Raw genomic sequence first — 17,756 nt, 5'->3', positions numbered from 1 at the left:
CACAGAACAACATAGCAATGCAATATATGATATTACTTAAATAAAAAATGAGGAGAAATACCTATGCAATTGTATACACACGGTTTCGGAAATTTTTCTCGCCAGCTATATCCCTCTTAAATAAGAAATTCTTCAGAGCGATATTATCAGCGACTATAACAGCTAAGGCTTAACACACATGCCAATATCGTTAATATACTTGTTTTTTCTTACATACACACCTTTAATTTTGGATGAGGGTCAAAATCTCCTGAAAATCAACTTTGAATGACATTGTATGATATATCGTTGAATTTAGCGTTAAAAGTTATTTCGAAAAATGTCATAAAATATGCAGGTCCGTATTGAAAAAAATAAGGTTGAAGGTGGCCCAGAGAGTACGAAACGTTGGATACGAAATCTGATTACGTCAAATTGAGAATAATTTACTGTCGAATAAAAAATTCCTGTAACATTTTTTTATAATATTTGAAATAAAGTGGGAAAAAAAGAAAACTCAAAATGATATAATTTACTTTTCTTATGATATCTCGAAAACCGGCCCTGATAATCTCGATTTGTTTGAACTGCTTGATAATGCTTCTATACATGCAACTTTTCCTCCATTTGACCGACCTCCTAACTCTTATGGTTTAAAAGTTACCAATACAATCCCATTGAAAAAGTGGCCACCCTGTATATAGGAATTTCTTCTGATGACATCAAGTAGCCGCGTGTCAGCCTGGTGTATGCTATTCTTAATCTCCTCTTTACTATTTTGTCTTTTCTATTGAGACTGATTTTTATCGGGGAATCGATTTCAGACTGGATTGTATATAGCTTGTTATTGCTGAAACTCCATTTGTTTTGCTAGTCTTGAAGGGATTTCAACTTTATTATCGGCTTTAGGTCTGAGTGCATCTGAAAGTTTGAGGTAAAAGATCAGAGGATCGTGCTAGATTCGCGGATTGGTCAGCAGCTTCATTTCCTTCTATGCCTACATGAGATGATATCCAAATGATGGTTACAGAGATGTCTTTGTTGGTTTTGAGTATAGGCATCTTACCTGAATTTTTTGTATTAGTGGTAGTATACCTACATGAGATGGTATCTAAATGATGGTCTCAGAGATGTCTTTGTTGGTTTTGAGTATATGACATCTTACCTGAATTTTTTGTATTAGTGGGTTATTAGAATAGATGTTGGATATCGACTGAATTGATGATAGTGAGTCTGTGAATATTGCTATATGTTGGCCTGGCGTCGGTGATGAATAGGAACTTTTAAATAGCGAATAGATCACCAGTATGAATGCTGCAGGTAGGTGGAAGTTTGAAGGATACTGAGTTATTGAGTTTTCTTTTAATAAGGATGCAACTTCGTATTTATCTTTAGAAGCATCGATGTAAAATTCCTTATCTAATTTCAATTTTTAATGAAAAGTGAAATGCATAACTCCCTATTAAACCAAATCGAAATCTAAAGATGAATACCTACATTGACTCCAAGTCGTAATCAAGATATCGACTTATCAAGATGACCGAAGAAATTGATCTGAAAATAGAACTGTACAGAAATTCATGGAATTCACAGAATAACCCACTATTTCGAAATGCCCAATAATTCTCGGAAATCATGAATGAAATCGAAGTGTTTTTTTCATCCATTATCATCCATTCATTTCAGAGATATATTTCAAAGAATTTTACAGTTTGGTCGTTATCGATTACAAAGAGAAAAATTCGTGTCTAAAAATAAATTAATTTAGTTATCAAGTAATCGCATTTCTCAAATGAAAATGAAATCTTTCTGACTGAAAAAACCTAATCTGATCCTTAGAAACCTTTATAACGTGAAATCGGTAAACATCACCCTAAATTTTGAAATTTGTCCAACTGAGACAATTAGTTTTCATTTAGCGTTGATCAGATTAGCCGAAATGAAGGTTTCAGCTCTTATTTGTGTTGTGGTGATTGGTTTCGTCAACGCCATCAGTGACGAAGAAGTTCAGCAAGAATGGAAAAATTACCAGGTGAGAAAGTTCTACGCAATTAAAACAATGAATTTGTTTTTCATCGATTCTAGTTGAATTTTGAGACGAAAATTGCTCAGTCTATAATTAATTATAATTAATAATTGATAAAATTGTGTGAGTGGAATGAAGTAACAAAATAAGTTTCTTTTCGAATTATCAGGTGCAATATGGAAAATCCTACAGATCTCCAATTGAAGCACGTAAACGTTTGGCAGCATTCAAAGTTAACTTAGAAAAAATTGAAGCACACAACGCCCTTTACGAACAAGGAAAGGCGACTCATACTGAAGGCATCAACCAATTCACTGATTGGACTGAAGAAGAATTCATGCAATACGTGAACAAAGGTTTGCTCAACAGACCAGTCGTTGTTGGTGACATCTTCAATGCAAGCGAAAGCTTCTCCAACGTTGGAGCAATCGACTGGAGGTCAGCTGGAGTTGTTACTCCCGTGAAGAATCAAGGACAGTGTGGATCATGCTGGTCTTTTAGTGCTGTGAGTTCACATTTTCACGAATTGACTTATTACGCTTTTCTTTTATCTACAGGGTGGCCACTTTTTCAATGGGATTGTATTGGTAACTTCTAAACTATAAGAGTTAGAAGGTCGGTCAAATGGAGAAAAAGTTGCATGCATAGAAGCATTATCAAGCAGTTCAAACGAATCGAGATTATCAGGGCCGGTTATTGAGATATCATAAGAAAAGTAAATTCTGTCATTTTGATTTTTCATTATTTCCCACTTTATTTCAAATATTATCAGAAAATGTTAGAGGAATTTTTTATTCGACAGTAAATTGTTCTCAATTTGACGTAATCAGATTTCGTATCCAACGTTTCGTGCTCTCTGGGCCACCCTCAACCTCATTTTTTTTCAATAAGAACCTGTATATTTTATGACACTTTTCGAAATAACTTTTAACGCTGAATTCAACGATATATCATATAATGTCATTCAAAGTTGATTTTCAGGTGATTTTTGACCCTTATCCAAATTTCTTTGGGTCGGATCTGTATTACATTTAGGTACCTTTAGTTTAATTAACAACATGCAATACATTTCGATGAGAAAATCATCTTACTCATCTTGAACTAAATGGAACATATCAGAATCAAATCAAGAAACAAGTAATAATTATTTACATATTTCAATTCATAAAAATTAAACGAATTATCATTTAATGAAAGAAAAATCGAATGATTATTCGAAAGTAAATGAATATGAATGAAGTAAGTGTTCGAAATGTCCAACATTTTGTAAAATGCACTTAACGGTTCCGGAAACCATACTTCTTATACATTTGCTTATTTTGTCTTCTTGAATACATTCCAATACATTCTCAATCTCGCGAGAAATTACTATTGTTGGATTTGTCATTTGTTCCGTTGAAACAAATTACAAAATCGAACTTTATTTTGATATCATTACGAAATAAGTTTTGCAAGTCTTGGTATTCAAATTTAAAATCATTGTATTCGCGTCTCTTGACTATTTTATTTAGAGCAGTTTTTGATGAATTGCATTCACTACAGATCCGACCCAAAGAAAATTGGATAAAGGTCAAAATCATCTGAAAATCAACTTTGAATGACATTGTATGATATATCGTTGAATTCAGCGTCAAAAGTTATTTCGAAAAGTGTCATGAAATATACAGGTCCGTATTGAAAAAAATGAGGTTGAGGGTGGCCCAGAGAGCACGAAACGTTGTATACGAAATCTGATTTCGTCAAATTGAGAACAATTTACTGCCGAATAAAAAAATTCCTGTAACATTTTCTGATAATATTCGAAATAAAGTGGGAAAAAAAAACAAAATGACAGAATTTACTTTTCTTATGATATCTCAATAACCGGCCCTGATAATTTCGATTTGTTCGAACTGCTTGATAATGCTTCTATGCATGCAACTTTTTCTCCATTTGACCAACCTCCTAACTCTTATGGTTTAAAAGTTACCAATACAATCCCATTGAAAAAGTGGCCATCCTGTATACTCCCTTATTTCTACTACTAAGTCTCTAAGATGTCACTTCTGGAGGAAAACTTTTTATACTTGTAATTTTTCACTTACCAGATAATATTCATAATTGATATTCGAATCATATTTTCTTATGAATAGGGAGAAATTTGAGATATACAGTAAATTACGCTTTTTCTTATTTCTTCCCTTTCACTTTGAACCGGCTAGATTTATCCTTTATTCAAAATTGTTTCCGAATATTCCGGATGTTAAAACACAAAGTTTTAATATTTTGGGAGCTTATTACTAACCTGAAATTAGTTCAAAATCCTAATTTGGAGATATAAGTGATTTTCTGTTTTCAAATGAATTACTAGCGCAACAAAATACTATATTCGATTCATTTTCATCTTTCAGATGGCTTGTTTTCTGAAATCACAATTAAAATATTTTCAGTTGGTTCATTAGTTTTGCTAGCAGAAAACATTCGATTTTTATATGACATTCACGTACTTTTATTGAGTATTTTACATCCGATTTGAGTCATTACTCCCACTGTGTTGTTGAGGAAGAATTATAATTTCAGAATTTAAAATGCCTTATTCTATTACATCTACTACATACTAGAAGTCAAAAATAACTCGGAAAATTAAAATCGAAAATCGCTCATATCTCCAAATCGACTTATTCGGAGCACATGTTTATATGAAACTTATTTTGAGGTCTTTGAATAGTTCATAAAATATTGAAACGTCGTTTTTTAACATCCGTCATCTTGAGGGAGGTTTACTTCCGTAATATCATAAAAATGTTCGCATATTGTTTTTCGTGACCTTTTCAGATTTATGTTGTCAAGATAGTTTACACAGCTCATAAACAGTAGAAGTGAGTTCTCTCTTCAAGTATTATATCTATTATATTATAGATTGATGGAGAAAACTTTTTCCGGATCAAATAATCGCGGACATGTTTAAGAACTATACTGAGTACTCTAATTTACCATAACATATCGCTATTGAGGAATATTTAGTTTTATGTTCAGGAAGTAAAGGGTGTTTTTCTTCAGAGCTATAGAACTTTAAATTGCGATAAAACAACGATGGATTATTCGATTGACATAAATGTTATTTATCCTCAAGATAATCTTGTGGCATTACATTTTAAATATGATTTCTGGCATATGACCGCCATGGCTTGCTAGGATGTAGTCCAATCTGGACGTCCAATTTTCGATGACTTTTTCCAACATTTGTGGCCGTATATCGGCAATAACACGGCAAATGTTGTCTTCAAAATGGTCAAGGGTTTGTGGCTTAACCGCATAGACCAATGACTTTACATAGCCCCTCAGAAAGTAGTCTGGCGGTGTTAAATCACAAGATCTTGGAGGCCAATTCACAGGTCCAAAACGTGAAATTAGGCGGTCACCAAACGTTTCTTTCAATAAATCGATTGTGGCACGAGCTGTGTGACATGTTGCGCCGTCTTGTTGGAACTACAGCTCCTGGACATCATGATTGTTCAATTCAGGAATGGAAAAAATTGTAATCATGACTCTATACCGATCACCATTGACTGTAACGTTCTGGCCATCATCGTTTTTGAAGAAGTACGGACCAATGATTCCACCAGCCCATAAAGCGCACCAAACAGTCAGTTTTTCTGGATGTAACGGTGTTTCGACCTACACTTGAGGATTAGCTTCACTCCAAATGAGGCTGTTCTGTTTGTTGACGTAGCGATTCAACCAGAAGTGCGCTTCATCGCTAAACAAAATAAAATGGACGTAGTGCGCGATACGTATTCCGCACCATTCGACGAATCTACGCCTTACTTGATGATCGTTTGGCTTCAATTTTTGCACGAGTTGGATTTTGTAAGCACGCAAGCCAAGGTCCTTCCGCAAAATCTTCCATGAAGTGGATGGACACAGATCCAATTCCTGTGCTCGATGGCGGATAGACTCATTCGGGTCTTCCTCAATGCTACGCTCTACAGCAGCATTAGCTTCTTCTTTACGCACCGTACGGCGTCTCTGGGGATGCGATATATCAATAAGAGTAAACGTGGTGCGAAAACGTTCCATGGTTAATCGAATTAACTGCTCTGATGGACGATTTTGTCGACGATAAAATGGACGTAGTGCGCGATACGTATTCCGCACAGAACCATTATTTCCGAAATGAAATTGCACTGTTTGCAAGCGTTGTTCAGGCGTGAGTCTATTCATGATAAATTGCCAAACCAAACTGAAAATGAATCACTCAAAAGCTGTTGAATCGGTCGCCATCTTGAACGGTAATGCCAACTTAAAGTTATATACCTCTAAAAAGACAACCTTTACAAAGTGTTTTTCTGATTTTAACTTAATGTAAGAAATCAAAATCAATTTATTAACGAGTTTTTTTTCTAGACTGGTGCCATTGAAGGTCAACTCGGCAGAAGACGTAAACTGACATCCCTCAGCGAACAAAATCTTGTCGATTGCTCCACTGCCTATGGTAACAAGGGTTGTAATGGAGGACTGATGACATCTGCCTTCAACTACGTCCGGGACCATGGAATTGAAAGTGAACAAAACTATCCCTATAGAGCAAGAAACGAACGGTGTCAAGCGAATCCTTCAAAAATCGTTACAAGAGTCTCTAGGTTTGTAAACATTGCATATGGAAATGTTGTAGATCTCCAGTTGGCAATCGCTAGAGTGGGTCCAATTTCTGTTGCCATTGACGCCACAGCAAACCTGCAGAGGTACAGGAGTGGTATCTTCAATGACAACTCTTGTAGCAGCCAGTCTTTGAACCACGGAGTTCTTGCTGTTGGTTATGGAAATGCTAACGGACAATCATACTACATCATCAAAAATTCATGGGGCTCTACTTGGGGAGAAGCTGGTTACTTCAGATTGTCCATGAAAAGAAGTAACCCATGTGGAATTGCCACTATGGCTTCTTATCCAGTATTGTAGTTCATTTTGTGATATTTTATATTGTATATTAAAGCCAATTATCCCTTGATTGATGATGATTTCGTGAACCACCTACATACACATAATATTTTTCTACAAAATTGAAAAAGCAATTAAAATGAGTTTTAAAAAAATAATATCTTGATGAAAAACCCCTATTTAAAAGCCTTCGAAGCAGATAAAAAATTAGCGAAAATTGCTCAAAATGGCAACCATTCTGCTCAATACATATCTATGCTCATTTGATCAGATTAGTTATTGATTTTTTATCATTTATTGATTTTTTCACAATTTGTTGCAAACGTTCTCCATTCTCTGAAGAAGTTGCTTCTATCGTTTATTCGTGTCGAGTTAACTTCTGATTTTGTAACCTCAAACAAAATAATTTATAGGATTGAAGTCGACATTCCTTGCAGGCCTCCGAAATCAACAGCTGCATCAAGCAAAACAGGTGAAATATTTTGAAGAGAATCAAAATAAACTTCACGACTCAAATAGGGCGCTAACCAGGTCCGGCGTTAGGGGTGAAACAGTGGAGCGACTGTTTCAGGCGCCTCTTTTCGATGGGCGGCAATTTAGCCCAGTTTGTGGCCTTCTTCTCATATCTCTAAAAAAATATAGTCTTGATTCTTAAAAATAACATGAAGTTGGTCCGCTTTGCTGCGTTTATCAACATTCCCTGCAATAAAAATCTCCAAACCGTCATTACTAAGTCGCCTGTTCAATAAATAACACATGGCAACCTAACCAATATAAGTAGCATTGCCTATTACCCTTATTGAATGAGAGATGGAATGTATATCACAAAGACGAAAAACAACACTTCGAATTACGTGTAATTTGTTTACACATTCAACATATGCAAAATTCCTATGATTCTGAATTCGAAACTAATTACTGATAAATGCTGAATTTTTTCAGCGGAACATATGTTTTTAATCCCATTTAGTTTTCGAAGCTTTGCATGCCTTACCGCCCTTTGTATCTTGTGGTGTGATAGGTAATCTTTCATCGATCGTACGCAGTGTTTTGTGAATGTGAGAATCAGATTTATTACTTACGCATTGTTCATCGGCGTCGAAGAAATATAGGAATTCATTGTAGGTAAAAATGTCCGAAAAACAAGAATCCCAGTGGAAACGACTTTAGAAAGGAAACGATTAGCAAAATCACTGGAGAAATCAAAAATGGCGAATTATCATCGAGCAGGTAATGGTTTTTGTTGGGGGGGGGGGGGGTTGGTTTATTGATACTTTTTCAGCAGGGGCTCCGAAAAATGTTTTGCTTCAGGCGCTAAAATTGCTTGTGCCGGTCCTGGCGGTAACACGTATAATCTATTATTATAAACATCACACCAAACATTAAATGAAAACCTGTATTGAAAACGGCCTTGCTTTGTAGCAAAATAATTTGTTTCGGCGCAGACATGTGATTTTTTTAAAACATCAATACCATCTCTGGTAAATTGTGCTTCATCGCTGAATGAACATCTGTATGAAATTCTTTAATTTCGCAAAATTCGCAAACTATTCTACCGATTTCATGTCCTAAGCCTATGAAAGCTCCCACAAACCAACGCGGCAAATGCATTTAAGCCTGGATCCTACTAATGTATTATCGATTGATAGTTCGATAATCGGTAGTACCGATTTATTATCAATCGATAATAAATTAGTAGGATCCAGGCTTAGATGCGGTACGAATATTCGAATTTGTCGAGTTGATTTGTGGGTGACACTTCTGAACTTTTCCTAGTACTTCTAGATTTATCGAGTATTAATCGCATCCTATCAAATTCAAGAATTTTAGATATACAGAGTGTTTTCTTTAAGGTTGAATCTCATTTATGAATTTCTCCTAGGCCGGACCTGGAAAAAAGATTCAGTTGCTATGTCTGTATGATGTAGTAGTTTCAGAGAGTAAACGTACCAAACACAAAAATATATAGGATGGTTCGAATGTTATGGGTTATTGAAGAAATTGACAAAATCAATAAAACAAATTTTTTCTGGATTATAAGAAGAGATATACCCTTCAAATATAGGTTATTCAGACTCGCCTCTGCGTCCTCTTTCTACCCTTAGCTTCCGCCCATTAACCGATGAATCAACCTGTATACTGCTCAAATTATGTATCTTTTTTGTTGAGAACTTTCGAGTTTGGACTCCCCAAAGAGAATGTTTTTTATACTTTCTTCGAACACCTTTATTGAAGAAATATATCAATACAATGTTGAATTATCTATATTTCGATTTTGATCCGTAAGAAAATTTGGTTTTTTGGTTAAAACGACCTGAATAAATGGCGGACTTTCACAGACTCCATGTTACCAATAACGGCAATAACGTTACTTACATATTTGAGTGTCACCAGTTGAGGGTTAATGATTTTTTCTCCGATTGATAGCAAATATTAATTTTGCAGACACATATCAATCAGCAAAGTATTACTTTTCCTGCCTATGCAGCAAAATGATTATTCTCAATGCAAATAAAACATTCGACATTTTCTGACAATCAATATTTTTTGCCACCTCCCTTATTTCTGGAAGAGTAACTACTTCTACGTCGCTATCACTGTCCCTAATATGAATATATCCGATATTTTTCCAGAAAACTGTCAGATATTCCATAAATTGTCAAACTATAATTATTATGGACATACATTTCCATAGCAACCAACCATTCCAACAATTGCGATTTCTGTCGAATTAAGTTTTAATTTATCACTATCAATGAAAAGTGAAAGATAATAATTTATCCTAATAATAATATCCTACAGATCGCATTACAAACAATCGAAGAAAAACTATATGATCAATTCGGCAGCAAAGTAGATTGACTGCCTTGTCTGAATTCCTATCTACTACTTTACTGCCTAGTAAGACAAATAACTATTTTGATATTGTTATTTTTGAGAATAGATACATAATACTTTATGAATGTATTTTCGTTTAATTGGATTTTATTTGGAGGTCCTGAGAAAATGGACTTTTATTTAGCATTCAACATATTTCTTTCTTATTGTAATTTTGAAATCAAATGAAGATAAACAACTTGGTTCAATCTTTCATTGGGAAGCAAACCTCGAATGAATACATATTCTTCTGGGTGCATTCCCATAAAAATATCAACTTTAAATATTTTGATAATTGCATTGAACGCGGAGAAAGCGATACTCTTTTTGAACAAGGGTGGTTGAATTTGAAAAAATTATTCTGAATTTGATTCCCTCTCGTCTTTAGTGTTAGTTTCGCCAAGATTGACAACCATTCTTTATGATCACTCAATAATCTTATAAAGTCGCCATATGTTTTTTCAATCTCTATACTTGTTTGTCATTTCATACCCATTTTCAAACAAGTTAAACATGTAATCAAGATGTCTACCCATCAAGCTGAACAAAGGATTCGATCTAAAAATAGAACTGAACCGAAATCCATGGAATTCACCACTATTTCGAAATGTCCAATATTTCTCCGAAATCATGAATGCAATCAATACAGTCGATCCGATGTGCTTTTTTTCAGCCATTATCATCCATTCAATTCTGAGATACACTTTAAAAAATTGTTACCCTTTGGTCGCTATCGATTTCAAAAAGCAAGAATTTCGTGCTCTGAAAATAAAAAATTGAGATATCGACAGTAATCGCATTAGTGCTCAATGGAATCTTTCTGACTGGAAAAACATAATCTGATCCTTAGAATCTTATATAAAGTGAGATCGGTAAACAACAACACAAATTTGGAAAATTTTCCAACTTATTCATCCAGTTTTCATTAAGCGTTCATCAGATTAGCTGAAATGAGGGTTTTAGTTCTTATTTGTGTTGTTGTTATTGGTTGTGTTAACGCCATCACTGACGAAGAAGTTCGGCAAGAATGGGAAAATTACCAGGTGAGTACTACATTGCTTCTAGTTGGATTTTGAGACAGAACTCTATATAATAAAACTCTATAGTCTATAATAGATTGGGGGTGTTGAATGATGTAATGAAATAAGTTTCTTTTCGAATTATCAGGTGCAATTTGGAAAATCCTACAGATCTCCAATTGAAGCCCGTAAACGTTTAGAAGTATTCAAAGACAATTTAGAAAAAATTGAAGCACACAATGCCCTTTACGTACAAGGTAAATCCACTCATACTGAGGGCATCAACCAATTCACTGATTGGACTGAAGAAGAATTCATGCAATACGTGAACAAAGGTTTGCTCAACAAACCAGTCATTGTTGGTGACATTTTCAATGAAAGCGAAAGTTTCTCCAACGTTGGAGCAGTCGACTGGAGGACGACATCAGGAATTGTTACTGATGTTAAAAATCAAGGACAGTGTGGATCATGTTGGTCTTTTAGTGCTGTGAGTTCACATTTTCACGAATTTACTTACTATGCTTTTTGATTATCTATTACCCCTTATTTCTACTACTGTATCTCTAAAAGGTTACCTCCGGAAAAAATATTTTACTTGTAATTTTTCACTTACCCGAGTATATTAAGATTAATAGGATTAAATTTGAGGAATTCGGTAAAATTCAATTGTTTCGTTAACTTCTATTTCGATTCAACAGATTTATTATTTATTCGAAATCATTTTTCGGAATACATTTTAAGAGATTTTCATGAATTGAATAGAGAACTTCAGTAGAATCTGATATAGTGTTCCCATACTCTTTTTCGTGAACTTTTCAAATTTGTATTGTATCAATTTGAAATATGTGGGTAAATTAGGTAGTCTCCAAAATAGCTTCAGAGCCTACCTACAGTATAGCAGTGAGTTTTCTTCTCATTTATTATACAGAATGGACACTTTTTCAATGGGATTGTATTGGTAACTTTTAAACCATAAGAGTTACAAGGTCGGTCAAATGGAGAAAAAGTTGCTTTCATAGAAGAATTATCAAGCAGTTCAAATAAATCGATATTATCAGGGCCGGTTATTGAGATATCATAAGAAAAGTGAATTCTGTCATTTTGATTTTTGTTTTTTTTCTACTTTATTTCAAATATTATCAAAAACTGTTACAGGAATTTTTTATTCGACAGTAAATTATTCCCAATTTGATATAATCAGATTTCGTATTCAACGTTTCGTACTTTCTGGGCCACCCTCAACCTCATTTTTTTCAAAATGAACCTGCATATTTTATGACACTTTTCGAAATAAGTTTTAACGCTGAATTCAACGACATATCATATAATGTCATTCAAAGTTGATTTTCCGGTGATTTTGACCCTCATCCAATTTTCTTTGGGTAGGATCTGTATTACGTACATTTAGGTACCTTTAGTCTAATTAACAACATACCTACATATCGATAAAAAAATCTATTTACTCATCTTGAACTAAATGGAACATATTAGAATCAAAGCAAGAAACCAGTAATAAGTATTTTCATATTTCAATTCATAATAATTAAACCAAACTATCATATAATGAAAGAGAAATCAAATGATTATTCGAAAGTAAATGAAAATTAATGAAGTAAGTGTTCGAAATGTCCAACATTTTGTAAAATGCACTTTATAGTTCTGGAACCCATACTTCTTATACATTTGCTTATTTTGTCTCCTTGAATACCTTCCAATACATTCTCAATCTTCTCGCGAGGAATCACTATTGTTGTATTTGTCATTTGTTCCGTTCAAACAAATTACAGAATCGAACTTTATTTTGGGATCATTACGATATAATTTTTGCAAGGCTTGGTATTCAAATTTAAAATCATTGTATTCACGTCTCTTGACTATTTCATTAACAGCAGTTCTTGATAAATTGCATTCACTGGCCACAGTTCTCGATTTTTTTTCTGGGTTCAATTGAATTTGGGTCAGAATATTGATATCGTTGATAGACTTGTTTTTTCTCACATACACACCAAGAAATTTGGATAAGGGTCAAAATCATCTGAAAATCAACTTTGAATGACATTGTATGATATCTCGTTGAATTCAGCGATAGAAGTTAGTTTGAAAAGTGTCATAAAATATGCAGGTCAGTATTGAAAAAAATGAGGTTGAGGGTGGCCCAGAGAGTACGAAACGTTGGACACGAAATCTGATTACGTCAAATTGAGGATAATTTACTGTCGAATAATAAATTCCTGTAACATTTTTTGATAATATTTTAAATAAAGTTGGAAAAAAAGAGAAATGAGAATGACAGAATTTACTTTTCTCATGATATCTCAATAACCGGCCCTGATAATCTTGATTTGTTTGAACTGCTCGACAATGCTTCTATGCATGCAACTTTTTCTCCATTTGACCGACCTTTTAACTCTTATGGTTCAAAAGGTCCCAATACAATCCCATGAAAAAAGTGGCCACTCTGTATATATTAATTCTTGAGGGAAGATCGAGAGAAGAGAGAATTATACTAAAACTTAATTTCACCATCCATAATATCTAATCTCTATTGGGGAAGTTTTGGTTTCTTGTTTGGGAAATAATAAGGGGTTTTCTGATGCTAACTCAAGATTTGGCCAATAAGATTCAAAAATCAATAATCGTTGAGTAGTCACTATTCTCTGCGAAACATTTCAGTTTCTTAAAAATTCATGAATTTATTCATAAATTTCTGTACACGTAGTCCAAAATTCGATGATTTTTATGATCTGTTATGAGTATCATATAAACCATAAAATTTAGTGAAAAAAAACATTTTAGAATTTTTTGAATATCAAGTACTATTGTTCTCGAGAAGCTTTCAGTGATCATCAAATTTGGAACACCATGTACATCGTTTTCTTCCTTTGATGAGTTATAAATTATATATATACAGCTACAATTATTCTTCATTTTTTGAATATAGTTTCTTATTTTCTAGACTGGTGCCATTGAAGGTCAACTCGGAAGAAGAGGTCAACTGATACCCCTGAGCGAACAAAATCTTATCGATTGCTCAGCTTCCTATGGTAACAAGGGTTGTAATGGAGGTCTAATGACAGCTGCCTTCAATTACGTCCGAGACCATGGAATTCAAAGTGAACAAAACTATCCTTATAGAGCAATAGACGAATTCTGTCAAGCGGATCCTTCAAGAATCGTCGCTAGAATTTCTAGCTTTGTGAACCTTTCGTCTGGAAGTGATTCAACTCTTCGACAGGCAATTGGTAGCGTGGGTCCAATTTCTGTTGCCATTGACGCCACAGCAAACCTGCAGAGATACCGGGGTGGTATCTTCTACGACACCTCTTGTAGCAGCTATTCTTTGAACCACGGAGTTCTTGCTGTTGGTTATGGAAGTGATAACGGACAATCTTACTTCATCGTCAAAAATTCATGGGGCTTTTCTTGGGGAGAAGGAGGTTACTTCAGGTTGTCAACGAGCAGAAATAACCCATGTGGAATTTCCTCTATGGCTTCTTACCCAGTATTGTAGGTTATTTCTTGATAATGTACATTATATATTAAAGTCAATTATACCTTGATTGATGATGTTTTCGTAAACCTCCCAATATCCATAGTACATAGGCCAAGAACTTTGCTTCCTCCGTTTTTCAGAAAGTCGAGGCTTTATTGTAAAGAACTCGTTGAACATTTATGATTCAAAGAAATGTCAATCGTTGGCCACCACTTTTTTCCATCTTTCGGCAGCGTACAAATCCCGCATTGAAAAGAATTGGTCATCTTCTGAAGCGATCCAATTTTTTACTTCTTCATAAGACCGGAAGTGCTGGTCAGCCAGGCTGTGTGCCATTGATCGAAACAAGTGATATTCCGTGGGAGAAACGTCTGGAGAATACGGCATTCGGGTGAGGTAATACTTACCATTGCAACGTTTCCAAGTACACTGCGCAAAAAAATTAACGCACATTCTGAAAATCTCAATTTTAATGAAAGTTAACTCTACATTAACTTTATAACTTATTTTTTATGTTCTCTCGGGAAGGTTTTGAACGAAACAAGACACATTAAATGGAAGAAAAATTCAGGATATATTTCACCGAATCTTATGTGAAATGTGAAAGAAAAGAAATAATCAATTTTTAAAATACTGGAATGCTGATAAGTGATTTAGTAATACTTGGTATTTCCACCCCTTGCATTAATTACAGCTCGGCAACAACGGTTCATACTCAAAATGAGTGATCTTAAAATGTTCTGAACTAATCCTTCCCAGATTTCTCTGAATTGGATTCATTAAGAGTAGCTGGATGATTTTCTGAACTTCTCAGCCTTCTATTGAGGTTGTCCCAAACCTTCTCAATCGGATTGAGATCTGGACTTCTTGCTGGCCATTTCAGTCGAGAGACTTCGACCTCTTCAAGGTATCATATTCTCTGAGGCGATTTCTTATTGTCTGAGTGCTAATTTGCACCCCATGAGTTTGCTCAAGCTGATTTTGAAGAAGGCGAGCGGTTGCAAACCATTGTCTCAACAAAGAAACTCTCAAGTAACGTTCTTGAGTGGCAGTTGTTACCCGTGGTCTACCCTGTCCTGGTCTTCGGACATTCATACCTGTCTCCCTGAATTGCTGCAACATTCTGGACACACTTGTATGGAAAACTTCAAACCTCTCTACAATTCTTGTGTATGTCCACCCTCCTTCTCGCAAAACTACCGCTTGTTCACATTCCTCTTGGGTTAAATTGCGTGTTTCGCGTTGCATAGAGATCGAGTATAGAAAATCAAACGAAAGAAAAACTATTGATCACTAGAATTGAAAACAACTGATTTCAGAATGGAGCCAATACATTCAAAATCTGATAATCTCATCTTTTTTTATTCCTGCTGGGAAAAAAACATCTGTATTGAAGAAAAACATTGAAAGTGGATAAAATATGCATGCATAATTCTGATAAAAATAATTATCATTGAGAACACCTTCAGTTGTAGAATAAATTTGAGATTTCCGTAATGTGTGTTAATTTTTTTGCGCAGTGTATAATAAATAATATATAATTGGCTAACACCTGCACTGGGTGATGAATGATCAAAATACAAGAAGAAAAAGAAGTACGATATCCAAGTGTGTAAAATATCATACGATATTAATTCTCTATCTGGTTAATGTATCAACAAAATATATATAGATAATTAATATCGTATGATATTTTACACACTTGGATATCGTACTTCTTTTTCTTTTTTAATTTTCATCGTTTCCAAGTATATCTTGACCACTTTCGCAAAATGAGGTGGAGCATTGTCATGCTGTAAAATCACTTCATCATGTCTCTCGTTGTATTGCGGCCGTTGGTCTTTCAATTTTCGGCTCAAACGCATTAATCACTTTCGATAATGATCGACTGTGATTGTTTCAGTCGGTTTCTTCAACTCATAATGCCGAGCTGGTCCCAACAAATACTGAGCAGGTCCTTAGAACCATGAATGTGCGGTTTGGCTATCGACGACGTGGAAGCATGGCCGGGATATCCCCATGATTTTCTGCGCTTGGGATGCAGAAATCCTTTCCGCCTTCACGTCTCAATCAGCGGTTCACAAGCAAACAAACGCTGTTCAACATCTCTCGGCTTCACCTTGTACGGCACCCAATTCTTGTTTCTGAATCTTTTCAATGTCTTTCAGGCATTTTGAAATTGCTTGTTGCTTCACTCGAAACGATCCTGCCAATTCTTCTTGCATTTGACACTAGTCTTGATCAAGTAATGCCTTCAGTTCTGCATCTTCGAAAACCTTCTCTCTTCCACCGATAAGCTGGTCTTCGTGGTCTAAATCACCGTTGTTGAAGCTTTGAAACCACTCTCAGCACTTTCTTTCACTGATTGCGGGCTCACCATAAGTATTTGAGAGCATTCGATGAGCCTCTGCAAATTACGAAAATTCGGCCCGTAAGCTGACATGTTCCATCGAGAATAACTTCATGATGCAGATACAAAACGACTTATGATGGCGTTATGTTTACAAATACCTAAGCTTATTGTATGACATCTACGATCTATTAATTTAGACTACCACTTACCGTTAATGCCATCTATTGCAAAACGCCTGAGGCAAAGTTGTACAGCTAATACTTTAACATATTTAAGTTAAAATTTTAAACACCACTGGATTATACTCCAGAGCTCTATCATCAGTATTAACGGAGTTATAATTTTTTTTTGATATGGCCATTTTTCCAATTTTCGCTTTTAACTCGAAAATAAAAGAAGATGGCCAAAAATGAATACTACTCTTGTTAGTTTCTCAGAAGAAGGGAACGAGAATGGGGTATCTTATTTTGTCTATCTCCTCTGATTTGAAAGATGTAGTGCTAAAAGTTCGAAATTTATCCACCCTGGACATACGTAGGAATCTACTAATTGTGATTTGCCCTCAAGGTTGACTCATTCAATGTTTCTTACGCCAGTAGATGATAAAATGGTCAGGGATGTACTGAAGAATCCGAAAAATTCGAATAGCGTTGGAGTGGATGGCATAAATACGGAAGTTTTGAAAAGATGCGCAGATTTGATTGCCCACCCATTGGCATACCTCATAAATTTGATGTTGGATCGAGGTGTATTTCCGGAGATTCTTGAATTGGCGAAAATTGTTCCAATCTACGAAAAGGGAGATACAGAAAAAGTTGAAAATTTTAGACCTATAGCTCTACTGTCCGTCATATTTAAGATAGTAGTTGAAATAATTCTTTTCGATAAAATTATTTAATTCCTGACTAGTAACAATATCCTTCACAGTGCGCAACATGGATTCCTGAAAAATAGATCAACAACTACAGCCATTCACGACTTTTTGAGCAAACTATATGACAGTGTAGGTAAAAACATGAAAACTCTAGGAATAATCATGGACTTGGGTAAAGCTTTCGACCTGGTCAATCATGCATTGCTTCTCGAAAA

General features: G+C 34.9%; 2 protein-coding genes across 4 annotated transcripts in view; both read left to right on the top strand.

The window, feature by feature from the left end:
* LOC123682573 overlaps positions 1-17,756 on the top strand; it is a 386,250-nt gene that overhangs the window by 163,283 nt on the left and 205,211 nt on the right. The window lies entirely within an intron of this gene.
* Positions 1,831-14,381, top strand: LOC123682580 (procathepsin L-like). Of its 3 annotated transcripts, none has more exons than XM_045621292.1 (3): positions 1,831-2,011; positions 10,970-11,308; positions 13,778-14,381. In XM_045621292.1, exons 1-3 carry the CDS (start codon positions 1,919-1,921, stop codon positions 14,330-14,332), a joined length of 987 nt encoding a protein of 328 aa, XP_045477248.1. In that variant the 5' UTR covers positions 1,831-1,918; the 3' UTR covers positions 14,333-14,381. The 3 variants fall into 3 exon arrangements, with proteins under 3 accessions (XP_045477248.1, XP_045477249.1, XP_045477247.1); XM_045621293.1 differs by lacking the exons at positions 10,970-11,308; positions 13,778-14,381 and adding exons at positions 2,175-2,510; positions 6,392-6,995 and having other exon boundaries at positions 1,845-2,011; XM_045621291.1 differs by lacking the exon at positions 1,831-2,011 and adding an exon at positions 10,680-10,845.

This window comes from Harmonia axyridis, chromosome 6, assembly GCF_914767665.1.
Source record: "Harmonia axyridis chromosome 6, icHarAxyr1.1, whole genome shotgun sequence".
Taxonomy (NCBI): Eukaryota; Metazoa; Arthropoda; class Insecta; order Coleoptera; family Coccinellidae; genus Harmonia; species Harmonia axyridis.
The sequence above is the reverse complement of the archived record's forward strand: the minus strand, read 5'-3'. Positions and strand labels throughout refer to the sequence as shown.